The sequence below is a fragment of the Schistocerca nitens genome, chromosome 2 (genome assembly GCF_023898315.1).
Source record: "Schistocerca nitens isolate TAMUIC-IGC-003100 chromosome 2, iqSchNite1.1, whole genome shotgun sequence".
Classification (NCBI taxonomy): Eukaryota; Metazoa; Arthropoda; class Insecta; order Orthoptera; family Acrididae; genus Schistocerca; species Schistocerca nitens.
In genome coordinates, this window is record NC_064615.1 from 366,544,162 (window position 1) to 366,562,916 (window position 18,755).

An 18,755-nucleotide genomic window follows, 5' to 3' on the forward strand; every position below is an offset into this window, starting at 1 on the left:
TCGTAATTCTAGGCCACTGGGAAGTATCCTATAGGTTGTGATAAGGGAGTTTGCGAGTATCAAAGTATGTGACCAAAATGGCTGCAGATTTTGGTTGCATTGACTTAGGAGCTTACATTTATTACACCGCCAAGGGGTTTGTGAAATAAATTTGAACTTAATACGTCTACCGTTCCTGCAAAAATGGGGAGTTAACAGACGGACAAACACGGAGTCAGATGAGAAATAACCGAAATCTTTTTTTTTTCGTGTGATGTAATTACAAATTTACAGTTTAGGATTTTTTCCTCTTGGCTGTTCTTTGAAACCTCGATTCTTGCCAAAATTCATGATTGTAGGCCAACGGGAAGAACCATACAGGTTTTGATGAGTGAGTTTGCGAATATAAAAATGTAACATAAACAGCCATATCTTTTGAGAGCACCGAATTACAAGATTTCCTTTTTTACACCGCCATGGAGCCGTAGACTTTAGTATTTGACATTAATTTCAGCTCGATACACCTAGCCTTTCCCAAGAAAAATGGGTGTTGACAGACGGGCGAAAAGACAGACAGCCAAATAAGAAATGAGAAAAAAAATGTTCTAGCTTCATGTAATTACAAATCTACAGTTTTCGGATCTTTTCCTTTAGTTGTACTTTGAAACCTTCCTTTTTAACAAATTTCGTGATTCTAGTCCAACGGAAACTGCCGTGTAGATTTTGATGAGTGAGCATGTGAGTATTAAAATATATGACATAAATTGCCGTACCTTTAAATTCATTGACTTACATTGTGAAGGGACCACAGTCCTTAATATGTGACGTAAATTTAAACTAGATACGCCAGTTCGTTCCTGAGAAAAAAGGAGTTTTTTAACAGTCGGATAGACGGACAACAAAGCGAGGCACGGAACCCAAAAAAGTACTCGGAACAAACAGCCTTAAAAGAAATACTTGCTAAAACATTTCTTGATAGTATGGAACATAGACTTAAAGTTTCTAGGTTAACTCTATCTTTCCTTGGTTGCAAACATCTAGTGCACTGAAAGCGAGAATCGAGGAAAAAATTTGGATTGTTTTATTGTACTAACGTTTCAACCAAATCCTTTTCTTCCAATATTACTGCGAAAGGTAATCCTGAAAATATTGTTCGTAGGTTTGGACGTGTTTAATACGTAATGCGTGATGTGATCAATGAGCCAGGTGTAGCTGTTTCGTTTAGATTCTGGAAATAGTTTCCAATGCGGCTCCAATAGTACTGTTATGGATCTCATCTGGGATGAGGTCATATTTATAGCTGCCACCTTTTTCCGACTCCAGTTCTAGATACGAAAGAAGATTCGTCATAACAAAGGGTTTTTATTTTCTTATAACACTGTCGTAATATTTGTGCTGGTTGAATATCGTGTATCTGCTGGTTGGTGTAATTCAAACAAGCGTAAATTGATATTTTTTCCGCACTGAAAATCCTTTTCACTGGTTTCAAATAGGTTACAATTGCTTGTATTTTTCTTTCTCTTTTATGCTGTTTCAAGACATCTACCTTGTAGGATTTTCAGTTATTCCAAAAGACATCTTTAAAGTCTTTAAGCTGCTGCTAGTAAGATTTACTTTGTAAGATTTGCGAAGACAACGTAAATAGTGAGTGACAACTTTTTTCTCTTCTATTTTTTTCTTCGGCTTCTTTTTACTCTCTGCATATATCTTTGGTGGTTTGGATTAAACTTTATTTTGTTTTATATTACGAAATGTAACTATAGTTCTCTTTATTTATGTCGCTACATGAACCTCTGATTAACTGAGATGGCAAAATATTCCGTTTATTTTTTACCTTCTTTGTAATACTTTACTTAAATGCACCATGTAAAACGAAATGTAATCTGTAGAATCGTTGTATGAAGTTGATGTGAGAGTAATGTCTATAGTTGCAGTAGAACAGGGAGTGTCAGTGAGTGGGTACAGTGATGGGTAAGGGGAGGAGGGTGTTTGCGGGGTAACGCGCTACCGCCTCGTCGCATTGAAGCATACGCAAATTTTGCAATCGAGTTTTTGTGTTTCGGACTTTGTTTGAACTAGAAATTGATCTGAATGTTATGAAAGAAAATGTTATACTGTCTGAATACAGCGAGCTTCCCGGAGTGCCATAAAGAGCAGGGATGGAGCACACACAGGCGTGAACGGTGATTGGCGCGATTGTCATTTTTAGAACTACATAATTTGGATCTCACTGAGTTACGCAAACACATGTACATTAATATTCTTATTTCAATGGCATTTTAATGAACTGCGTGATAAAACATTAACCATCATTGTGGAAACATTCAAACTCTTCACCACATGTGAAAATGGTTCAACAGAACTGTGTCTACGGGATTGTGATAAATATAAGTGGACGAACTGTAGCTTCGTGACCAGTGAATTGAAATGAGTTTTACATGGTTCCAAAACTGTGTACTAAACGTTAATGCCAGTTTCCTGTATACAAGAGACGTTAAGTCGTGTAGGCCTATATACGAACTTCGTTCTACATAGAAACAATTACATTCGCCTAGTTTGTGGCCAAAGAAATGCCACAGAGGATAAAATCACCGCCAGTAGAATCGTATACTAAGCAAGAGAGTATAACCGCCGCAACACACAACTGATGGAGCTACTGTAAATATGCCAACACCATCGATGAGCCGCCGTGATCATCACAATGCACCGGTCATGAACAGGTCAGCTGCTCACTCAATTAACTCTAAAAAAAAGTTTAACATTTTCAGTTGTCATTTCTTTTCTTTTGTAACGAACTTTCTTCAATATTGGTTTTTCTGTGAATAAATGTACTTCTAGCCCGCCCGCTTGGCCGTGCGGTGTAATGCACGGCTTTCCGGGATGGAAAGAGTGCCTGGTCCCCGGCACGAATCCGCCCGGCGGATTTGTGTCGAGGTCCGGTGAACCGGCCAGTCTGTGGATGGTTTTTAGGCGGTTTTCCATCTGCCTCGGCGAATGCGGGCTGGTTCCCCTTATTCCGCCTCAGTTACATTATGTCGGCGATTACTGCGCAAACAAGTTCTCCACCCACGCGTACACCATCATTGCTCAACCAAGCAAACATAGAGGTTACACTCGTCTGGTGTGAGACGTTCCCTGGGGGGTCCACCGGGGGCCGAACGGCAGAATAACCCTGGGTTCGGTGTGGGGCGACGGAGGTGTGAAGTGGACTGCGGTAGTCGTCGTGGGGTTGTGGACCACTGCGGCTGCGGCGGGGACGGAGCCTCTCCGTCGTTTCTCCCGGTTAACATACAATACAATGTACTTTTTCGGAAAGAGTATTCATCACTAGTATTGACGTTACTGATCTTTCTGTTAGCAGTAATTATTGCTATTCACCCACTCTGTCTTTCTCTTTTATTTTATAGTAGCTGTTATTGGATGTGTTTTATGTAGTGAGCCAGTCATTAAATTAGAACCAGATATCAAAAGAGGAGTAAATGAGGAGGCAAGTGCACAAAATATGTTGGCATTGCTGTTAACGAAAATGGAAGAAGGGCAGAAGGAAATGGAAAAATGACAGAAGGACAGAAGGAAATATATGGAAACAGGTTGAAGCTTTTAGTGCATCACAAAACGGAATGAGAGAATCAGAAAAAGGGAATGCGTGAAGAGGCAAAAAGATACATAAAATCTCTAGCAAAACTCGAAAGAAGTTAAACAAGATTGGAATCTTCGGTGGAAAAGAAACTTTCTGATCTAAAGTAAGAGCTAAAAGTAGTTTTTTAGGAATTGAAAAATTAAGTGAAAGAGATATTTAGAAGAACAGATTTTGAATTAAGAGAAAAATGAAATAAATTCGATAATGTCATAAAGAAAAGGGTAGAGCACCTGGATAAAGAAAACGAGGCCCAAGCTACTAAGTGCAAAAAAGGGAAAACAGAGAATTGAAGGCTATAACGATCTAATTTTCCATGAAATGGAACGAATTAAAGAGATCACTTCTTGGATTGAGAACAGCACAGGAAATTTGGAAAAGACAGTTCAGAATAAAAATTTTGCAACGCACCAGGTGGTAGTGCAGATACGAGGTAGTTGTAATTTTAACTGAATTGATGAGGGGCCTAATAATTTTTATAGAACGATGAACTAGTCTTATGTGAAAAATATGTATTGATGCTTTTGGTCATATTGGCTTGTGTAGTGCTACGTCTGCAGGTGCCGTTTAAATACGTATAATTTTGTTTAGGTCTTTTTTTGCATCAAATGGGTGTCTAATAAAATCAGTTGTGCTTCGTTCTATTCGAAAGGATAATCGTTGTTCAAAATGTCCGATTTTTGCCTCGCACACGTCTTACCTTCCAGACATAAGTATGTATGAACTCGCATGTGTATATGTATGTATGTGCGCAGTTTTGCTGTGTGTACACATAACTCATCACTACTCAAATGTCGCGAAAAATACATGTGTGATATAGGGACACGACAGTTCGACGACTTACACTGATTTGAAGTTATTCTAAACATATGCGTGAATACACAACAGATTTATTGAAATTTCGAATGAATAAGAAGAGAGAGAAAATTAGAGTTTCTACACTCCGTCTACGTCGCTGTCATTATACGTGGAGTAGTATTTCGGACTGGACAAGCACGATGCAGGAAATGTACCGTGGCGTCTTCATCGTTGCAGTCACTTTTACGCGATTAGGAAAAACAAGGAAGAACTAAATCTGGATAACAGAACGGAGATTCCAACCCCATCCCTCCAGAACACGGTTCCATTGCCTTAAACAGTGTGTTCACTCAAACAATAGTAAAAAAAAAGATACGCCATAACCATTAACCCTTTACTATGCAAGCTGTAGAATATTTTCCATATTTGTATTTAGATGTCATAGGAACTAGTAATTTTTGCTCTGGTATAAAAAACAAGTGGAACAGTTTGCAAAAAAATTGTAATCTAGATAAGTTTTAAACAAAATTACCCGCTTCTTCTCACGTAATTTACGTAAAACATTCTGTGCTCACATAAACCAGTTATTACCATTTCTCACAACTTTTAGTTCTCATTTTCTGCATCTTCACCCTTCATGTCTTTTGTCCACTTTCTTTATTATCACCTGAAATTAATCTACTCATTCTTTGCGTCAAATAATTTCCATCGGTGTCTCAGTAACATTCATTAATTTACTTGCTTATCACAAAATGAAACTGAAATTAATAGTCAAATTTATTTGGTTTCTGAAATGTGTAATTGGCGGAGCAAGTAAATATCAAGTGTATAACATTGTACAAGTACCACTTCAAACTCTTTGCCCCTACAGCGATTGTTTAACAGTAACGGGAACCTCATTGCCAGGAAGATCATTTGATACCGCTCTTCGAAACTGTTAGAGGGCATCTGAGCCAGGCACTCTCTCTGCTGTGCTACGACATAACAGTAAAACTCAGCTTGCCTTCAATAACACAGTTCGCACGAAATAAATCCAGCTCTCCATCAGTCACTGAGATCCGTGGCAGTTATCACTTCCTCAATAGACGCTCGGATACTCTTACTGAGATACAACGTTGAAGCAAAATATCTAAGACACACGACGGTCTAGAGAAGGAAGTGACGTACTAGGATTCACAGCATTGTAATTTGTTCTTCTTCCAAGTCTTCGTGTAGACCATGCAACTCGTTGTAGCTCTGAAAAAAAAAGAAGAAGTAGTTTTATAGGTGTAGATCTCACAAATGTTAAGAATACACCGATTAAGACTCTCACCTGCTTCGCAACACTTCTTAGCTGTTCTGCCATCGCAGTGCCAGTTTCCTCCACAAGTCTGGACAGGAAGCCAGATGGATTTCTCAGCAGTATATGTGGATGGTCGTATTCCTGGAATATGGAGTTATTATATGATACAAATTCTGACAAGGTCGAAGCAATAAAGCGTTGGCTGAAGAGACCAGCAGTATTTAACGCATTTGTTTCACGAAACAAGATCGGAACGCAAATTTGATGATGGAAGAATTGTTTTGATAAGGCAAGATCACACAGTCGAAAACTAATCCGTCTTGAATAGTCTGGCTAATTTGTGAAATCTACCGAGATAAGTCCAGCGGAAACGTTTGGTTTCTGATTTTATACAAGAAGCACATGACCTTTTGCACTTCGTTATTGATAATTTGTATGTTGTTGTGTAATATTTTTGGTGCCGTGCCATTCATTAAAATATAAATTAAAGGTACTATACACATACCTCAATATTAACAACCACAAACTTCTGCTAAATGTGTACATTTATGCTATAGCGGTGTCCAATACCTGTTACACTATTGTCCCATATATAGACCCGATGCAGACTTAATGTTTAATGGACTGTTGACACACACACTAGAAACCAAATGTTCAAATGTGTGTGAAATCTTATGGAGCTTAACTGCTAAGGTCATCAGTCCCTAAACTTACACACTACTTAACCTAAATTATCCTAAGGACAAACGCACACATCCATGCCCGAGCGAGGACTTGAACATCCGCCGGGACTAGCCGCGCAGTCCATGACTGCAGCGCCCGAGACCGCTCGGCTAATCCCGCGCGGCGCAGCGAATTGTAGTACACAGCTCCGGGTTATTATCGACTACACTCTGCACGTTAGGCAAATCATGTGACACTGAAAGGGAAGTCGACTACTGTCATATCTGACAAAACTAGCCATAGTGCAGGACCATCACGATTAATCCGTCACTGCTAAAACTGTACATGATGGTGTTCCCACATCCACACACATACATCGTAAGGCACGGTACTGTGTTGGACAGTTCATACCAACATCAGTGAATATCTACCCTACTCCTTTCGTGCATGGTTGGAACGAGCGAAAAACGATTGTCTGTATGTGTCAGACGCACACTAATCTATGTTATTCGCATGATCGCTACATGACATATAGACTATGATAGAGACAGCACAACTGTTGCGTGGTTTTTGTTGAATAATGGTTCTGTAGCCAACAGGTTTCAGGGTTCCACGAGAGAGAGTTCGCCTTCTCTTCGAAAGATTTCTACTTGAGCTCCATTAGGATCTTCGTTACAGTTTCGTATGACACGTTACAGTCACAATACTGCATTTCTGATGTGAAATCTTGACATGTCTGCTGTCAAGGCTTTTTGAAAGGTATTCCAAACTTTTGACATTTGGCTCCCTAACCATCTCGTACTTGATTTCCTTAGGTTCATCACATTTTTCCAGGAACCTCCCATAAAATTTAAATTTTCTGCCAGTCTTTGCTGTTACCGAATTTACGAGTTCATCCTTTTGCATGTCTGTTATTAAGGCTACTCCTAAATGGGATCTCAAAGTTTGCCACCGAGCCCTGTGCGCGCCACGTACATCGACTATCGATAGCTGCGGCTCTGCTTTTCAAGTTTTGGGCGCTGTCCAGGAACGAGACCACACCATCCCGCGAGCTGGCGGGACGCTGGGTAGTCTTTTTCCGATTTAAGGCCGTGCGCTGGCTAGTTTAGGGAGGCAGCTGAATTGACTGACTGAGGCGCTCGGTGCCGTTGGTGAGCCGCGTCCCCCATACCTTGTTTTCTGTCTGTTTACAGCTGAGTCGAAGGAAATTATCGTCAGGCGTCGGTTTCGTTGCCGTCAGTCAGGGATCCGGATTCGAGCAGCCTAGTACCTTACATCTTTGCAGTGCTAAGTGCAGCAGGTAATTGTCTTATCGTCTCAAAGCAGTGCGAATGTTAATGGTTAAGGTCTGATTCAGAATTATCTTAAGGTTTCTAACTGTTCCTCAAAATTTCGTGCTTTCCGGCTTCTTGGTTACGAGCACGTTGTGCTATCTGGCCATTTTGCCGTACTTGCTAATACGAGGGCAGTTCAATAAGTAATGCAACACATTTTTTTTTCTCGGCCAATTTTGGTTGAAAAAACCGGAAATTTCTTGTGGAATATTTTCAAACATTCCCGCTTCGTCTCGTATAGTTTCATTGACTTCCGACAGGTGGCAGCGCTGTACGGAGCTATTAAAATGGCGTCTGTAACGGATGTGCGTTGCAAACAATGGGCAGTGATCGAGTTTCTTTTGGCGGAAAACCAGGGCATCTCAGATATTCATAGGCGCTTGCAGAATGTCTACGGTGATCTGGCATTGGACAAAAGCACGGTGAGTCGTTGGGCAAAGCGTGTGTCATCATCGCCGCAAGGTCAAGCAAGACTGTCTGATCTCCCGCGTGCGGGCCGGCCGTGCACAGCTGTGACTCCTGCAATGGCGGAGCGTGCGAACACACTCGTTCGAGATGATCGACGGATCACCATCAAACAACTCGGTGCTCAACTTGACATCTCTGTTGGTAGTGCTGCCACAATTGTTCACCAGTTGGGATATTCAAAGGTTTGTTCCCGCTGGGTCCCTCGTTGTCTAACCGAACACCATAAAGAGCAAAGGAGAACCATCTGTGCGGAATTGCTTGCTCCTCATGTGGCTGAGGGTGACAATTTCTTGTCAAAGATTGTTACAGGCGATGAAACATGGGTTCATCACTTCGAACCTGAAACAAAACGGCAATCAATGGAGTGGCGCCACACCCACTCCCCTACCAAGAAAAAGTTTAAAGCCATACCCTCAGCCGGTAAAGTCATGGTTACAGTCTTCTGGGACGCTGAAGGGGTTATTCTGTTCGATGTCCTTCCCCATGGTCAAACGATCAACTCTGAAGTCTATTGTGCTACTCTTCATGACAACGCAAGACCTCACACAAGTCTTCGCACCCGAGAGGAGCTCACAAAACTTCAGTGGACTGTTCTTCCTCATGCACCCTACAGCCCCGATCTCGCACCGTCGGATTTCCATATGTTTGGCCCAATGAAGGACGCAATCCGTGGGAGGCACTACGCGGATGATGAAGAAGTTATTGATGCAGTACGACGTTGGCTCCGACATCGACCAGTGGAATGGTACCGTGCAGGCATACAGGCCCTCATTTCAATGTGGCGTAAGGCCGTAGCATTGAATGGAGATTACGTTGAAAAATAGTGTTGTGTAGCTAAAAGATTGGGGAATAACCTGGTGTATTTCAATGCTGAATAAAACAACCCCTGTTTCAGAAAAAAAATGTGTTGCATTACTTATTGAACTGCCCTCGTACTACGCAGTGTCAGTCGTGTGTGGCTGTGACAGAATTTAAATGTCAGGTTAAGCGCACGAGTATTCGGCTATCATGGTTTATGTGACGTACGATGTTTTTCGATGCTTTCTTCTGTGATATGTCCATCCAGTAGCAACTGGTATTTAATTTCTGTGCTTAAATCTCGTTTCAAGAGCACCATGCCCATGATCGGTACGCCCTATGGTATATCTACAACTACACTATACTCTACAAGCCACCTAATGTTGTGCGGCAGAGGGTACTTGTGCAGATAACTGAGCCCCCTGACATGTTCTACTCGCGAAGGTGCATGGGAACAATGATTATCGGTAAGCCTCCGGATTGGCTCTAATTTCTCGAAGGGAGATGGGTCTGTCGTTTGGTATGTAACATGTGTCTTTCTGCTTTTTTGTGTGTTGTTCTGTTTTATGTCCGTCAGTAGTACATTGCTGCGTGGCTGTCATTTCCTACTCTAGGGGCCTACCACCGTGGTAATTGCGCTGTTCGGTGTTAGACTTGTGCACTGATCAGCCAGAACATTACGATCACCGACCTACTATCGATATAAACCCGCCCAGGCGATAGAAGTGTCACCTGGCGAGGAACGACTCCTAGTCAGATACACGCACGGTGTGTGTGGTATCTGTGAGCTTGCTGTCCGTGTGTAGGACGGGGCCGCCGCGTAATCTATCTAAGTTCCACCGCAGCAGATTGTGATGGCCCTGAGGCTCAGTACGAGCATTTCGGAAACTGCACCACTTGTCGGGTGTAGCAAGAGTGCTGTAGTGAGTGTCGTCAACACGTGGCTAAAGTAACGTGAAACCATGTCCGGATGTCTTGGGGTTGGGCGGCCATCACTCTTTATAGACGTCGGATATCGTAGGTTGGGCAGACTGGTAAAAAAGGACGGATTGCGAACTATGGCGGAACCAACATCAGACTTTACTGCTGGACAGAGTACAAGTGTGTGTGAACACACGGTGTACCGAACATTCCTAATGATGGGCCTCCGCAGCCGAGGATCCATGCACGAGCCTATGTTAACAGCACGACATCGGTACCTGTGACCGAAATGGGCACGTGACCATCAGCACTGGATATTACCGCAGTGGCAGAGCGTTGCATGGTCTGATGAATACCAATACCTTTTTCATCGTACCGATGAGAGGGCCCAAATCCGTCGTCTTCTAGGGTAACAGCACCTTGGCATCTGTACTCTGGGATGGAGACAAGCTGGCAGGGGCTCCATTATGCTCTGAGGAGCATTCACGTGGGTATCCACGGGTTCAATGGAGCTCTGAAAGGCACCTTGACAATCAAGTGATATAGTACAGTGCTTGCAGACCACGAACACCCCTTCATGATGATTATATTTCCCGACGGCAGTTGCATTTTTCAACAAGATAATGCGCCATGTCACAAGGCCAGGAGTGCGATGGAGTGCTTCGAGGAACACAGCGGCGAGTTCCAATTGGTGTGCTTGCTCCCCCAATTTGCGAGATGTGAACGCGATGGAACACATTTGGGTTGTGATTGAAAATGGCTACAGAGCTCATCACCATCTCCCCGGAATTTACAGACACTGGGTGACTTGTGTTTGCAAATGTGGTGCCAACTCCCTCCGGCGACCCGTCCGTTGGTAGTACCTAGTCCAGGAGTATAATTACTTAGTACCCGCTTCGCTAAGTTGGTACTCGCTGGTATTTCCCACGTAGGACATAGATTTCCCCTTCCTGCTTTGCGTTTATATTTTCTTATTCCGTTTAATGCTTCTACAGAGCAATTGTTACAATCTTTGTCGTATATGTCGATCGCTGGTGCTAATTTGTCAACATTTCACTAGTAAAATCTGCTTCATTTGGATTTCTGCTTTCGTATACGCTCTGTAAGTTATGTGATACAAAAGCTTTTGTGAGCGGCAGATGTGTTAATGAAGTTTATTATGTTGCAGGCAGTATTTAGGATCAATGTCACAAGTGGATTGTACATGTGTGATATTGTATCATCTCTCTGCCCAGTAAGTCCTGTTCATGTTCACGAGCTATTCTCATGTGCTTGAAGACACTGGATCATCAGGTCTATTTTCTCATTGATTTGTGTAGTTGGCCTGCGGAGTAAAATTATATGTCTCATTATAATTTGGTAAGTGATTATTACTTTTTATTCATTTTGATTAAGTTGATACTTGCGCTGTTAATTGGTAATGTTTCCCTGGTGTTTTTGTTTTTAGTGCAAGCTTTCCGGTGTTCCCATTTGTAATATTCTAAACTTGTACTCCGTTGACTAGAAGCACTTGTGAATGAGCACCATATAATTCTTTTATTAAAGTGTTACGAAAATTTTCACTTTCACCGTGTGTAATTCTGTTATCAGTGTTTCCCGAATTTTATTTTTCATGGGTACTTTTTTTTCTACAGCATATCATTCTGAAACTAAATCTTTGCATTCATATTGGCCTCTATTAATGTAAGGACTTTGCATTTCATCCCGGTTAACTATGGTAACTTTAACTGATTCTTCTAATGGTGATTAAATTGTTAAATATCCAAAGGCGTAAATTAGGATGCATGGGTACAATGTACATTTATGTAATCTATGTTGGATGCTTTTGATTTTAATCTCGTCTTGTACGTTAACCCTAGTATTTTGTACTTTACAGTTCACTAGAACCTCGAATCAGAGAAACTATAATCGTTTTTTTCATGTAACACAAACAGTTCTTAAACATTGGGTGCCTCAACTCATTTGTTTGATGTATGCACTTGAAAGTTAATAAATATGTCGTGCAGTACTGTCATTTTATGGATTGCCACTCGTGTGGATATTGCAGGATTAAGAGTATGCTAACACGTTTTTTTCTCATTATTTGAATTTAAGCAATTATTATTAACGTAACCGACCCACAATTGAAAGAGTTACCCGTTACCTGTATTGCATTTTTATTTCTTACTACTTAGATGATCGTGTTGTAATAACATTTGTTTGTTTCTCTAACTCCAGTAACTTCCTACTACCCCAACTCGCTCCGTTCCTTTTCAACCACCACTCTTGTAATCGAGTACTATCAGGACATTTCTTATTTTTTGGAGTAATTATCTACTATTTGTCCACATTTAAAGAGAGCTGCAATTCATCACACTAAGCAGAAACACAGTATAAGGCGTTCTGCACTTGATAATAATCATCCAGCGACGCTACGGTACCGTAAATTTCAGCATCCAGAGTGAACAATCTGTTGGTCCTGCTGACCCTGTCTGACGAATCGTTAGTATGTACCGAGAAAGCTTTCGATGGTCTCATTCATGCTCATCACTTTCAATCCAGGATAAAATAGTTTAATGAATTAGTTACATATTCTTCGAACAAATCCGGTGAATTTGGAATCCACCGACAAAAGTTTCGAGGTTTTGTTGTGATGTTTACTGCGTATTTTCGTACAAGGGATCAGTGGTCCCCGGTGGCTTGTTATAAAGTAACTGCTTTCCGCTGGATTTGTTATTATAAATTATATTTGTATAATTATATTTGTATTTGTTTTCCACTGAAAACATCGGCAAAATACCTTATGTAATTGACTCACGGCACCTACTATTGTCTACAGAAAGGCCCCATTATTTTTAACCCTCGATCTCTCATTAAGTAATATTTGTTTTTCCAGCAGCTTAGTTATATATTAACAGTGATATTTGGATGTATGGATAAGTTTACTAAGGAAGAGTTGGCTGACATGCAATTCGTGTATAGGTGCAATGAATCCAGTGAAAGACGGCCACGATACACACATCAAAAAAATTTGGCATCACCCGTGTTCGCAGAAATCCTGAAGATAGAGGTTGACTGTGGATAAGTCCATTCGTCTGTTCAGAGATGTCACTATACCCTCGCCGGCGGCTGTGGACGAGCGGTTCTAGGCACTTCAGTCCGGAACCGCGCGGTTGCTACGGTCGCAGGTTCGAATCCTGCCTCGGGCATGGACGTGTTTGATGTCCTTAGATTAGTTAGGTTTAAGTAGTTCTAAGTCTAGGGGAATGATGACCTCAGATGCTAAGTCCCATAGTGTTTAGAGCTACTAAACCTTCTCAAAGCCGAGCGGTTCTAGGCGCTACAGTCTAGAACCGCGCGACCGCTACGGTCACAGGTTCGAATCCTGCCTCGGGCATGGATGTGTGTGATGTCCTTAGGTTAGTTAGGTTTAAGTAGTTCTAAGTTCTAGGGGACTGATGACCACAGCAGTTAAGTCCCATAGTTCTCAGAGCCATTTGAAGCAGCCCGCCCAAAGATGCATGAGCAGCTCCTGTTAGACGGAGGGTGTGCAACAGCCGATCAGTTCCAGTCATTCCACTAGGAAGGAGGTACACGGCTCGTGTTGTCTGTAGTTCAGCCATGCCTAGACGATCAATACCGCGGTTCGATCGTGTCCGCGTTGTTACTTTGTACCAGGAAGGGCTCTCAACAAGGGAAGTGTCCAGGCGTCTCGGAGTGAACCAAAGCGATGTTGTTCGGACATGGTGTACTACTGCAGTGGGTGACCGCTGCCTACGGATTATGGCTCGAAGGAACCTTGACAGCAGCGCCACCATGTTGAATAATGGTTTCCATGCAGCCACAGGACGTTGTGTTATGACTGAAATTGTGCGCAATAGGCTGCATAATGCGCAACTTCACTCCCGATTTCCACGGCGAGATCCATCTTTGCAACCACGACACCGTGCACAGCGATACAGATGGGCCCAACAACATGCCGAATGGACCGCTCAGGATTGGCGTCACGTTGTCTTCACCGATGAGTGTCGCATATGCCTTCAACCACATAATCGTCGGAGACTTGTTTGGAGGCAACCCGGTCAGGCTGAACGCTTTAGACACACTGTCCAGCGAGTGCAGCAAGGTGGAGGTTCCCTGTTGTTTTGGGGTGACATTATGTGGGGCCGACGTACGCTGCTGATGGTCATAGAAGTGTTTACTATCCTCCGACCGACAGTGAAACCATATCGGCAGCATATTGGCGAGGCATTCGTCTTCATCGACGACAGTTCGCGCCCCCATCGTCGACATCTTGTGAATGACTTCCTTCAGAATAAGGACACTGCTCGACTAGAGTGGCCAGCATATTATCCAGATATGAACCCTATCGAACATGCCTGGGATAGATTGAAAAGGGGTGTTTATGGACGACGTGACCCACCGAGCACTCTAAGGGATCTACATCGAATCGCCGTTGAGGAGTGGGACAATCTGCACCTACAGTGCCTTGATGAACTTGTGGATAGTATGCCACGACGAATACAGGCATGCAAGTGGACGTGCTACTGGGTCTGGACCACCACCTCTGAAGGTCTCACTGTATGGTGGTACAACATGCAATGTGGGGGTTTCATGAGCAATAAAAAAGGCGGAAATGATGTTTATGTTAATCTCTTTTCCAATTTTCTGTACAGGTTCCGGAACCGAGGTGATGTAGCTGTACGCAGAACAGTTACCGCATCGCTGGCAGCCACATCACTGCTCTTCTGCAGCTGAGAGCTGTGAAGATATTTTTGGTGAAACAAAGGTGACTGGGATTACAAACCGAGTAAATCATAATTGTATTATTACTCTATAAAGAGTCACCTGAAATCACGAGTCCCATCTACTGAAATACTGCCGGCCGCGGTGGCCGTGCGGTTCTGGGCGCTACAGTCCGGACCCGCGGGACTGCTACGGTCGCAGGTTCGAATCCTGCCTCGGGCATAGATGTTTGTGATGTCTTTAGGTTAGTTAAGTTTAAGTAGTTCTAAGTTCTAGGGGACTGATGACCTAAGATGTTAAGTCCCATAGTGCTCAGAGCCAATTGAACCTACTGAAATACTCAGAAACCCAGAGCAACCTCTGAACTGAGCGCTGGAAATCGGGTTCGCGCTAGAGATATGTGGAGATAGTCCTTATCGCCTTATCTTCATAATCGGACGATAATATGGTGCCGTGTCGGACTTCTTTCGGAAATCTTCGAAGGCGGAATCCGCCCTTTTATGTCCACATACTATAAAGGCTATCAAAAAGTTTCCGTTCGATGGTCATACAGAATCGGTATACCAATAAGGCAAAATGGCCGTGAGCATTGAGGCCATCATCCCACCGACGTACCAAGTTGAAGAAACCCGTTTGTAAAACACTGTGTCTTGTTGTGTGAAGAAGCCCGTAACCGCCTGCTGCGCATACTCGTCCGTCAGGAATCGTTGACACTTGAAGGCGTTTTCTTAAGGGACCGAATACGTGATAATCATATGAGCAGAGATAAGGAGTATGGGGCGGATGCTCGAGTATCTCGCACTTGCCTTGGCGTGCGTTATCATGTAGCTGCAGAACGCTTTGTGCACAATTTTCCCGATTCTCGACAGACATTCTGCCCCACATACATACTTTGTTCCCCAATGGATGTCTACCGGTGTTTGTCCTTAGATAGCCAAGAAGAGAATAGCAGCACATTGGTCCTCTTTGGATGCATTTGGCAGTAAAGTCACCATAGTTCACTTTTTCGCATTTACTGCACGCACGATGGAAATACATGAATGTCACACTAATCCCTTGTCTGCATGTAGTTGTATGTCGGAGCATCCTAGTCGCGCTATATTGCATATACGCTGCAGCAACGGCATGAGATGGAAATTTTTTGATCGCCCCCTACATTTGCAAGATACTGTACGTGAATAAAGCGAGCTGTGTTTCCAACGAGTAGTTTTACCCGAAAACTTACTGAATGATTGAGGGATTCTTCTTTCCCTCAAGGAATCTCATAGCTCATAAAATCCTCTAGCGACGTGCACCAGAAGTGTTAGTGATATTTGTCTTTAATTCTGTCCAAGTGTACTGTTACGCTTCTATAAGAAAGGCCCTGCTGTTTTTCCAGTCATACAGGGTCACTCGCTGTGCAAGATTATCAGTAAACCTGAACTAAGGAAAGGGTCGATTCCGCATAGTGTTTAACTAAAAATTTAATAGAAATTCATTAATTATAGGATACATTGTTGTTTGATATAGTTTCAACGTACAAATTTTGTACGCAGAGTCATAACGAAATCGTACAGATCTCTGAAATTCCTGCGGAACTTCGCCGGGAAGTATGTATTTTTATTAAGCAAACAACCCTGAAAAAGGAATCGATTTAGACTTGGGTTTCTAGAATGATGAGGAACGTGGGAATCAGTTTACCACGAAACATTATTTTCACAGTAGAGTCTGGGTTGCTTGTCCATTACACTACGACGAAAAATTTTGTGAAGTAATTTTTTCATAATTTCTAAGCTAACTATATATTACTAGGCTGTTTTATAAGGGCAGCCACCACTGTCATTTCGTGATTCAGGTCTGCATCCGATAAAGGTTCTGCTATGCATCTGGTGGGATTGCAGAGGCATCCTGTGGTACGAAATTATTCCGAATGAGACTATCACTTCCGAGAATCTGCAGGCAGTCATTGAAGAGAAACGACCGGTGTTTGGACACGATACCGTGTTTCACCACAGTGCCAGACAACATATCTCTATGGTGACCCATCAAAACCTGCTTTCTTTAGAGTGGGATGTGTTACTCCAACCGCCAGGCATTGCCAGGCATTGCCCCTTCCATCTTTTCCTTTCCCTGCAGAATTTCCTCAGTGGCAAACGCCTCACTTGCTGTATATTGAGCACGATCTTGTATGTGAAGTGTGTAAGCAGACAGGATGGCAACCACTCTGTCGTAGCTGTGCCGCGGGGAGATACACTCCCAGGCGTTTTTTGTGACTGCACTGCAACGAAAAGCGAGCGAACTTATGAGACAAGCCAAAATAAAATCTTCAAAAAGACGTGTTCAGTGCCCGAATGGTTAACATCACTTTTCCCATTCCCTTTCTGTTGTTAGTAATTTGAGTTATGATATCACACAGATTATTTCGCCAGTTTAATAGCGACTTGTTGAGCCATAATTCTAAAAAGGTCCTGAGTACAGTTCTCAAAATTTGTCAGATTTCCGTAGGCTCCGATTTTGTTCCTACGGTGATAGTGTACTACTGTATCGGATGCCTTCCGCAAATCAAGGAGCGCGGTATGGAGTGGATGACGCTACCTACTCTCTTCTTGGTCTCATTGGCATTCAGAGAGAGTTGGGTTTTATTTCTTCACTGCTTCCTTAAGTCGGTAGCAGATGTAAGTCTAGAGAGCTTACATACAGAGAGATACTGGCCAGTTCTCTTTACACCACCGATAATACACACAGAGGCCGCCATTTTCTTGCCTCAATTCACCTATAGACTACCACAAGACCTGGACTTACTCTCACATTACAAAAAAATGGCTCTGAGCGCTATGGGACTCAACTGCTGAGTTCATAAGTCCCCTAGAACTTATAACTACTTAAACCTAACTAACCTAAGGACAACACACACATCCATGCCCGAGGCAGGATTCGAACCTGCGACCGTAGCGGTCGCGCGGTTCCAGACTGTAGCGCCAGAACCGCTCGGCCACCAGCGGCCGGCTCTCACAGTACAGCATAAATTCTAGCATGTTATTTAATATATGATTATATGTTTAATGTGGAGTACAATATAATAGCCATTTGATTCAATGTTCCGCGAAAAATGTGAATCGAGGAGGAAACAAGGATTTAATTTGTATTACTTTAGACACTCTGAAGCGATTTCAGGATTTCCTGCTTGGATGTTCTTCGTTGAATTTGGTGGCGTCTATACAGATTTTTCCTTCCCAGATTTTAGATGAGATTATTGCGGATCTAGAAACTATGTCTCATATCGCAATGATGAACTAAGTCTGATATTGTAATGATGTTTAGAAACGCCAAAGAATGAAAGAATGGAGAAACGATCAACCAATCACTGAGATTTAGCCGAAGGCCACTCTCTCTCTCTACGTAACCTTTCTACACTCCTGGAAATTGAAATAAGAACACCGTGAATTCATTGTCCCAGGAAGGGGAAACTTTATTGACACATTCCTGGGGTCAGATACATCACATGATCACACTGACAGAACCACAGGCACATAGACACAGGCAACAGAGCATGCACAATGTCGGCACTAGTACAGTGTATATCCACCTTTCGCAGCAATGCAGGCTGCTATTCTCCCATGGAGACGATCGTAGAGATGCTGGATGTAGTCCTGTGGAACGGCTTGCCATGCCATTTCCACCTGGCGCCTCAGTTGGACCAGCGTTCGTGCTGGACGTGCAGACCGCGTGAGACGACGCTTCATCCAGTCCCAAACATGCTCAATGGGGGACAGATCCGGAGATCTTGCTGGCCAGGGTAGTTGACTTACACCTTCTAGAGCACGTTGGGTGGCACGGGATACATGCGGACGTGCATTGTCCTGTTGGAACAGCAAGTTCCCTTGCCGGTCTAGGAATGGTAGAACGATGGGTTCGATGACGGTTTGGATGTACCGTGCACTATTCAGTGTCCCCTCGACGATCACCAGTGGTGTACGGCCAGTGTAGGAGATCGCTCCCCACACCATGATGCCGGGTGTTGGCCCTGTGTGCCTCGGTCGTATGCAGTCCTGATTGTGGCGCTCACCTGCACGGCGCCAAACACGCATACGACCATCATTGGCACCAAGGCAGAAGCGACTCTCATCGCTGAAGACGACACGTCTCCATTCGTCCCTCCATTCACGCCTGT

The 18,755-nt window shown here is 43.1% G+C and overlaps 1 protein-coding gene across 1 annotated transcript in view; it reads right to left on the minus strand.

Annotated features, from left to right (window-relative positions):
• Positions 1–5,268: 5,268 nt before the first annotated feature.
• LOC126235024 (ATP-binding cassette sub-family C member 4-like) overlaps positions 5,269–18,755 on the minus strand; it is a 181,765-nt gene continuing 168,278 nt past the window's right edge. Inside the window, exons 24-25 of the mRNA XM_049943760.1 lie at positions 5,727–5,837; positions 5,269–5,650 (exon numbers count right to left, since the gene is read on the minus strand). Coding sequence (XP_049799717.1) covers positions 5,588–5,650; positions 5,727–5,837 — 174 coding nt within the window. The 3' untranslated portion in view covers positions 5,269–5,587. The remainder of the gene's footprint in view (positions 5,651–5,726; positions 5,838–18,755) is intronic.